Below are 9,768 nucleotides of genomic sequence, written 5' to 3' on the forward strand. Positions count from 1 at the left end.
GCTCGATAATAAATGAGCAAGGGAGTAATAAATGACACGTACGCACTTATAACTCGGTATGGTCTATGATCGGTAAGTTAGAATGTAAAAACGACTAGAACAGCCACGCGTAGAAATGCAATGGGGTGGGGAGTGACAGTGGGTAGGTTGGTTTGGGGAGGGGTTGGGGGACTAAAAGCTCCAAGCTCCTCCCTTCACCTACCTACACCTCTCTCACTCTCTCTCTCTGTCTCTCTCTCTTTCTCTCTCTGTCGCTCTCTCGCTCTCTCGCTCAGGCGTCACTCAGCTCCTTATCATTGTAGCGCAGCCGGATCCGCGCCCCAGATGGCGCTCTGGCAGGTAACGACGGAGCCGGCCTTCATCACCCGGCAGAAGCCCGTCGCTGCCTCCTCCTCATCCTCCTCGTCACTGAAGCCCGAGGGTAGCCACGCCGCCACCTGGCCCGCCAAGCCCCAACATCACAAGCCCCAGTGGTCGGACCCGCAGAGGCCGAGCTTCAAGCCTACAGAGCCCCAGGAGGTACTGCTCTTGTAATAGCGCGCTTTTAAGGATTTTGAACCACTCTGGCATTAATGCTGCCAATAATTGATCCTCCACCTGCTCCCATCATCACTCCTTACACACACACACACGCGCGCGCGCGCGCACGCACACACGCACACACACTTATGCTCATGCACTGATGTAATATGGAATTTCATTTGAACTAAATGTAACTAAACAAACCAGGCGCTCAATCTACAGTGACTAAATATAATAATAGTAGTGGTGGTGGTAGCGATAGCGGTAGTGATAGTAGTAGTAGTATTATTAATAGTTGTAATATCAATAGTTGCAATAAAAAAATCACAATAACAATAATGACGAAGACGATGATGATAATTGTAATAATAATTACCCTATATAGCTTTCGATATACATACATTTATTAATTGTAAAGAAGCACTTAAGTAATTTACGTTTTAAAAAGTCTCGTAGAAAAGCCACACTAGTTTATTTATCTTATATTTAGACGTTAATTATTATTTTATTATCAGTCATATTTTGACATAGAAGCATATAATCAACCGGATTCGCTATGACAACCTGAAAATATGCCGCTTATTAAATATCGCGTTATTTCTCAACGTAATAATTCAAAATCCGTTGTTGACACAGTGGGTAAATACTATTAACGAGCATTTAACGACAAAGCCTTCTCCTTCTCATTTAAATAAATTTAATAAACCTTAAGGCTCCGTTACACACAAGGCCTTTTGCTCGACAGCGCTTAAACGATAATTTCCCTTTCGCGCGCAAGGTAGCATTACGCAACATCCGCGCATGTAATTACCTCGCAAAATATTACGACCTCGTATCGGGAGTATAAAGGAAGACGAGAGCCGACGCTATCAAAAGCTAATATAAAGGTTAAACAGTTGCTTAAGAGGCTCAGGGGCCGGGACGCCAAAGTCTCTCGGCCGTCGCAGTCTCCGGATCCTGCGACCCAATTGACGCCTTACGCTGCTAGAACAGGCGACAGCATTTTGCCCATTTGCAGAGCGCGGAGAGAGAGTCATCGTCGTCGTCGTCGTCGTCGTCGTCGTCGTAGTCGTCGTAGTCGTCGTCGTCAGCTGTACTTTTTGCGCTTGCGACCTTCGGTTACGGCTTTAAGGCGCGTCGGTGAAAATGCTCCCGGCGCAAGCGACTTCCACGTGAAAACGTTCATCCGTGGCTCAAGGCCGTTCCACTTTTTGCTCGTCTGCGCGCATCCCAATTGAGCGCGAAAGACGCTTTTCCCGGAAAGAAACTCGCGATCGACCTACCGCTGTCCGGTGCGCGTTAAACTTCAATTTCCGCGCGGACGACGCGCGCCATCCGACCTAATCTACTACCGGCGGATGTACACATATATACGTGCGCAATGAAATACTACGGACGGAGGCGTAAGTTTGCTCGATGCACGGAATTTCGGTGGCGGCGGCGGCTGAGGGGGCAGGAAGGAAGGTGAGGAGGGAATAGTCTTTCCGATGAATCGAGGTCAAGATGCTTTTTACCGAGATTGCAATGTGTTCCTGTCGATGAGGCAAAATACAATTTACTCGGAAAATACTGCTTTTTGGGATTCATTGAATCATGCAAGACATTAATCTAAAAATATGAATTATCATGTAGATAAAGAAACTTGATCTACTATGTATATTACACGATTGGCTCAAATTACGTGAAATATAAAAAAGATATTTAATAATGTATTTTAATTACCGATATAAAAATTTCAATTGTTGCTATGTGCGATTCACTACGTAATTTTAATAACAATTGGAAATGCACTTTTCACCTGTGGTACCATAATGCCATAAACAACAAAAAATATTCTCGCTTATCATTATTATTATCACATTATCCAACAGGATTATACTATATAAAGCATATATTAAATAATTAACGATCTTGGATATAATGTAAATAGAAGAAAAGAAGCTCTCGACTATTCATACAAATTTCGATAATTAAATATTAAATTCGAGTAAATTGATTTGAATTGCATGAAATTTAATAAGTATCTCGATAATGAGAGTATATCGTTGGTAAATATTTTTCATAAAGAAAGATAAGTGATTGATACATGGTAAAGCAGTCATTATCTATTCACACATTTGCCAATATCACCAATTTTAACAAATGTTATTATGATTAGTTGTTTTAAAAAATTTGATATTCGAACAATTTTCTAAATTGCATTGCATTATTATAATTACAAATTCCTCTTCTTCTCCCTGGAAATATTTATAGCAGCCATAATGCGGTTCCCGTTTTTGAAAATATTGCTGGATTATTATTCGATCTTGGTGTACCGATTTTCTCGTGGACAACGGGTCTGTCGTGTTTTCCGTGATATCGTATTATCTATCTGATGCTCCAGGCAATAATTCTCATCATATCGGTCAAAATTCTTTATATACCAATTATAAACTTTTTTGCGGGCTATTAGCGAACAACATGACGTACTAAAGCATCGGTGTAATATTGATCTTTATCGCCTATAAACGAATTATAATTTAAAATTGCATTGTTTTATGCGTGCATAATTCCTGTAATTATCAAAATTATCATCGATCGTGTTTTTATAGCTAATTTTGTAAATTATTATAAATTTATTTCACTTTTACGAATGCACTATTAATCGAAACACTACAATGGTAAAGTATTTCGATACAAAAATAGAGATAATGAAAGATTTTTTATTTATACCTATAATAAGTATCCACGTGTGTCATCTAATCTAACATACTAATCTGAATAATAATTGTTCTTGGTATACTGTAAATAATTCTCTATCGATGAACACAAATACAATAATAATCGTAACGATAAATGGCGAACTGTAAATGACAAAATCAATTGTTTTATATGGAGTGACTTTAGAAATTATAAAGTAAATAAGCCAGACAAGCCGTCCTAAATATATAACCAAATTGACAAATCAATTGTAGCGGACGATCGTTTCATTAGAATAGAATTTCTTTCAAAAATTCGAAAGAAAGCATTTGAAAATGAAAAAAAAAAAAAAAAAGAAGAAATAAAATAGAATAACTAGACTAACGTAATTGTAGATGTATATACATACGTAAAGATACAGTTGTGTTGGCAAATCGTTGATTAAAAGGATATGTTATTTATTTTCAAGGGATTGCAAGAATAAGTTCGGCAATCATGTCCCACGTACGCGTTTAAATTACATAGAATGCGCAGGTAAAATTTCATGGCACTGTGGAGAGAATAATGTTAAGCGTTAAAAATTAATTTAAACGACGAATGATATTTATGGGATAAACGAACAGACTCGCGAGTGAGATAAAGCTAATGTATGCTCGACGAATTTCTAGAACAACGTCTACCAGAAGCCGCACTCGGCGCACTACATTACGACCTCGTATCTGGAAACGCCGACGAAGGCTCGTCCAACGAAGAAGCCGACAACCTCGGCAACTACTACCTCGACGACGTCCATGACTGCCTCGAGCATCGTCACATCCACAATTGCCCAGCGCCCCCCGTCCTCCAGTCCGACCCCGCCCACGCCCACAGCCTCTGCCTCGACCTCCCTCTCGGCGACAACGACAACGACGACAACGACGACGACGACGACAAGGACGACAAGGACGACGACGTCCACGTCGGCGTCGATGTCTACGCCGATGACCACGACGACGATGACGCCGAGGAGGACAGAGGCTACCTCGTCCTCATCGGCGTCCTCGACGACATCAGCGAGGACGGGCTCGATACTAACCGTACCCGCGGCCCTCGAAAGCAGCAACATGTCATGCGGAGTGCCGCCCCTTTTCCCCAGGCCGGAGACGCGAATCGTCGGGGGCAAGGAAGCGCCCTTTGGCAAATGGCCCTGGCAAGTCTCCGTAAGGCGTACCTCCTTCTTCGGCTTCTCCAGTACGCATAGGTGCGGCGGTGCCGTGCTCAACGAGAATTGGATCGCCACGGCTGGCCACTGCGTCGACGAGTGAGTCCATTGATCGTCCATTGCTTTATTTCTATATATTGCCGAATGGTAATGAGAAGGATAGTAGTAGTTGAGGGAACGAAGGGTTCCCTCTCAAAGCTCAAATGCGATTTCCATCTCCGTTTTTGGAATAATGATCCTCCCCCCCCCCCCCCCCCCCCCCCCCCCCCCCCCCCCCCCCCCCCCCCCCCCCCCCACCCCCCCCCCCCCACTACCGCCACTCATCTTCTTTAAGGCTCTGCGAGAACGACAAATTTGTCGAGGTTATTGGTATATTTGCTTTATTCTAAATATGATGTGAATGGGCTGTATAGCAAAAACAAAAACAAAACAAAACAAAACAAAACAAAAAAAATATATATATATATATATATATATATATATATATATATAGAACGTATTTATAGATGCTAAATAAATTCTCTCCTCTTGATAACAAAATAAATTTTAAACTCCAATGTATTTATAATTAAAACCCTTGGCTTATTTATTTGTCAAATGAAATGCTTGTTTTATTTAAAAGAATTGTAAAGAATGAAGAACGATTACACGAAGCTTTTATACTTTATTCCATAATTCATGACATATTCGCGAGCTTACGTAATGCAACGTATATGAATGCCAGTAGGTATAGAAACTAGAAAAGCGTATGAAAATTTAATTCTTTCTAAGTACACCATCTAAGCATGAGCATAATTATGATTATTTCATTTTATTTATTTAGTTGTTTTTGTTTTTGTTTTTTGTTTATTTTTTTGTTTTTGTTTTTGTTTTTTGTTTTTGTTTTTGTTTTTGTTTTTGGTTTTTTTTTTTCCATAAATGTATGACGCAATAGAACGGGATGATAACTTTTAAAAGTTCTTCAACATAAATAATCGAAATGCGTTCGTTCTCCGATAATAATGTCAAATGTGCGATAAATAATTTTACTGGCACATAAATGGATGGATAAAAACGGCATAAAGAGATAAGACTAAGCTTGTCTTGGCATTACGAAGGAGGAGAAATAGCCACTAATCTGAAATATTTTAATTACTATTCATTTATCTGTAAAAAGAATGCTAAACATTATTATGTTGGGTATTATGCTGCGTAGATAAATTTAACGACGAAAAGTACGTTCTGCAAATATCATTCGCCTACTTATCATTAAAGCATTACTGTTGAAAAATGAAAATTCTTATTTAAATGAGCGTCGTCGTGTGTTCGTAATTGGGCTGGAAACTAATGTTTCTTTAGCTAATATAACGGTTCTGGCCTATCTCAAACGACGATGTTTTTATGATTTTAATCAATAAGGCTAAGTGTTGGCAATTAAAATTTATCTACGTTTGGCAGCTTCGCCTTACGACCTCCCTACCGGCGCGCTAATAATTCGTAAAATTCTCTCCCACGTGAGAGAGATTTCGAATAAACGCGCGCGAAATAATCATCTGGGCATCTTGCCGCATCTTGAATAACGCCTGGACCCTCTGGCTTTCAGCCTTCTAACATCGCAGATCCGCATCCGCGTGGGCGAATACGACTTCTCGTCGGTGCAGGAGCGACTGCCGTACGTGGAGCGCGGTATCACGAAGAAGGTCGTCCACCCCAAGTATAATTTCTTCACGTTCGAGTACGATTTGGCCCTGGTGCGGCTGGAGACGCCGCTGAACTTCGCCCTCCACATATCGCCGATTTGTCTCCCGGCGAGCGACGAGCTCCTCATCGGCGAGAACGGCACCGTCACCGGCTGGGGCCGACTCAGCGAGGGTGGCACCTTACCCTCGATTCTACAGGAGGTGAGGTCGTTCGTTGCTTTATGTGTTAAGAGAGAGAGAGAGAGAGAGAGAGAGAGAGAGAGAGAGAGAGAGGAGGATAGCGCGGTATGACGCTTTAATATACACGAATGGCGACGACAATTCATTACGCGCACAATCCTAAGGCGACCGAGTTACATTGCATCATCAAGTCGACAAGCAATGTCGTTTATAGTTATCCGTTAACCTTCGTACAATGAATTTTCAAATCCACGTCAAATTGCAAAGTAGAGAAAAGCTTTAATTATTATGCTCTGGCATAATGTTATTTAAAATTTTTGTATAACTCGAGTTCGTATTATTTTCGGATGACTAATTAATGTTATGTGAAATGTATTATTGGCGCCGTTACAATAATATGAACGATTCGAGGTTGTATTAGTGTCGAGTCGAGGTCCTCGTCAAACGCTTTCGTATCAAAGTCTTCATTTTCATCAAATTTGTTTTCCTCGTACATAAGCTACTAAATTTTTTCTTTTTTAATATTACAGGTTTCCGTACCAATCGTGAGTAATGATAGGTGCAAGTCAATGTTCCTCAGAGCCGGCAGGCATGAATTCATTCCCGAGATATTCTTGTGCGCCGGCTATGAAAGTGGTGGTCAAGATTCTTGTCAGGTGCATTGAATATATTCATCCCTTTTATTTTACTCTGTCTCGTCATTATTATTATTATTATTATTATTATTATTGTTGTTGTTGTTGTTGTTGTTGTTGTTGTTGTTGTTGTTGTTTTCGTTGTTGTTTCTGCAATTAGGTAGTTTTAGCCATTTCTCATTAATATTAAGCAACATCCGGCCTAACGAATCGTTCGTAAAATTTACAATGTCAAACAAAACACATTAGATAAAATTATTAATTCAAGAATTTAATAAAAAGAATTTCAAAAAAGGTTTAATTTGCCATCGCGACATGCCACAATTAATGCATAATTACGTGCTAATCCATACACAATTTTATTATGCCGGTATACTAATGAAACCTACCGTACTATCAAGATTAATTTTATGAAATAATTATAGGTTTCGGTAAGCTATAAAAGCGATTAAAGTGTCGATTATTAATATAATATAAAATGAATTAATAGATACGGATAAGCAAGTATTTTTAATTTTACGTTCGTCTCGCGCCTATGTTTTTTTCTTTTCTTTCTTCTTACGTATCAAAGTGAAAAGCATACAGCTTCGTACGAAACCTCATAAGAAACTTCATTGACAATGCAACAACAAGAATATTCATCAACTTCACAAAACTTCATAAGAAACGCACCCTATGATGAAATTATGTGAACATATGCTGTAATCCGAATGAAAGGATACACATTGCCATGTGTCCATCATAATATCCGTGTACTAATTGATAAAAAATAAAAATAAAAAAAAAAATAAAAAAAAAAAAACCATGTATAATATCCACACAGGGCGACTCCGGAGGACCGCTCCAGGTTCGCGGCAAGGATGGCCGTTACTTCCTAGCGGGCATCATCTCTTGGGGCATCGGCTGCGCCGAGGCTAATTTACCGGGAGTCTGCACGCGAATTTCCAAGTTCGTGCCCTGGATCCTGAAGAACGTCACATGAGCTCGAAGCCCGCGACGCGGCAGGAGGAGCCGACCTTGATACCGAGGATCAACAGCAGATAATCGTCCGATTGGCGCTCCGCTGTTAGTTTCTGTCCGTTTTCTCAGCGAGTTTGCGTGTGCAGGACGAAGCCGTTGCAGCGCTTTGCTCTCTTTTCTTTTATTTTTGATTTATTTGTCTTTGCGTTTATCGCGATACGGAGCCACCGAGCGAGACGCGATTTGTAATTTAGTAATTAAATGAATACTCACGGTGTTGATGCCGAGGAAAACCCGCCCGTAAAAATTTTATTTTGTTATTTGCGGCGATGAGCGGGTTCGAGTGGGGTTTCAGTGCGCGTGAAGCATCAATGATGTTTGTGTATTTATATAAATGCGAGTGAATCGAACGATTAATATATTCGCATAGATTTTTAAGCGATTCTTATAAGTGCGCTAAGTCTCGCTTGACTCGCGGCGCATACCGAATGAATGATGAGATTGCAAAATTCCTGTCTCTTATGGCGAAACGTTGAAATTCAAGATCAACAGGGAATATTCAGCTATTTATTATCACTGCCGATTATGTATAACGAGATGAAATCATAATAACATTGTTATGAAGAGATACATATTTCAAGCATTTATTAGTCAAGTAAATATATGTTAACGAGAAAACAAAAACAAAACAAAAAAAAACAAAAAAAAAAACAACAACAACAACGACGACAAAAACAAACAAAAAAAGGAGATAAAAGAACAAAAAAAATTTTATTGACCGAGAACTGAATGTTGCTTTGCTTGAACGTTAAAACTATCGTTTATTAAAGAAATTCATTTAATTTATTCTTTACATTTTACTATTCGCATCAATACTTATTTATTTATAAGTACTGAGCATAATTTTGTAATCAATTTTTACGTATTATAAACATATTTGCTGTGCTATTATTTCGCATAACTAAGCAAATGCATATATCGTGATTATTTATCATCGTACGTTTATTACAAAAATATATTATACTAACTTTAATTAATAAGATCTTTCGTTGGTTTATAAAACATGGAGCATCGAGCTCATAATAAAAGCAGTTTTTTTTTTTTTTTTTTTTTTTTTTTTTCACTATCGTACTAGTCGCCGTATAATCAAGGTGGGATTTTCGTTTGTACAGCGCAACATATTTTGTAAATGCTGAATTCTTGCCCTTTATATTTATTTTTTATTTTTATTCATCTTTTTTTTTCTTCGTATTTATAAAGCTTCATTTTCATGTATCCTCATCCTTTTATATCGTACATTTTATTGTCATTGTACAGTTTATACACGTATGCATAGCAGTGTTACACAAACATGAAAATATTATTTCAACCTCATTTTTATGCTTAGTTTAATATCTTTTCCTGTAAACTATTTCTTTTGTATTGACTGTTTTAGTTTCCTTAGTTCAGATAATTTTGTACAAAGCGAAAATTTGCAATTCGTAATGACGAATGAAAACCGAGAATCTAATTTAAAACATAATACTATTATAGATAATAATTATTATATATATATATATATATATATATATATATATATATATAATTATTTATAGAGCTTGTTATTTCTAAGTATTGCCAAATAAATACAAGTTGATTATTGGATTTTCTATTTAATATATAATTTTTTGCATATAAATAGTTGAAACTTTAATATACCATTGTATAATAATTTCTGCTGTGAAACTGAATTTTTTTTATATACCTTAAAAGTTTTTACAACTGATTATTTATTATAATAGCATACAAAAGTATTCTTATAACAATAAAATTTATGTTTTACGTTTATAATTGCATGCGTTAATACAAACAAACAAACAAACAAACAAACAAACAAAAAATATACATATATAACTAATGCTTATTCTACATA

General features: G+C 38.0%; 1 protein-coding gene across 1 annotated transcript in view; it reads left to right on the plus strand.

Annotated features, from left to right (window-relative positions):
• The window catches only part of LOC105364706 (serine proteinase stubble), a 72,570-nt gene extending 64,622 nt beyond the window's left edge, over positions 1 to 7,948 (plus strand). The window contains exons 8-14 of the mRNA XM_011502711.1: positions 303 to 519; positions 3,870 to 3,985; positions 4,091 to 4,159; positions 4,211 to 4,501; positions 5,985 to 6,282; positions 6,792 to 6,917; positions 7,720 to 7,948. Coding sequence (XP_011501013.1) covers positions 303 to 519; positions 3,870 to 3,985; positions 4,091 to 4,159; positions 4,211 to 4,501; positions 5,985 to 6,282; positions 6,792 to 6,917; positions 7,720 to 7,878 — 1,276 coding nt within the window. The 3' untranslated portion in view covers positions 7,879 to 7,948. The remainder of the gene's footprint in view (positions 1 to 302; positions 520 to 3,869; positions 3,986 to 4,090; positions 4,160 to 4,210; positions 4,502 to 5,984; positions 6,283 to 6,791; positions 6,918 to 7,719) is intronic.
• The last annotated feature ends 1,820 nt before the right edge of the window (positions 7,949 to 9,768 follow it).

This window comes from Ceratosolen solmsi, unplaced genomic scaffold (assembly GCF_000503995.2).
Source record: "Ceratosolen solmsi marchali unplaced genomic scaffold, CerSol_1.0 scaffold10, whole genome shotgun sequence".
Lineage (NCBI taxonomy): Eukaryota > Metazoa > Arthropoda > Insecta > Hymenoptera > Agaonidae > Ceratosolen > Ceratosolen solmsi.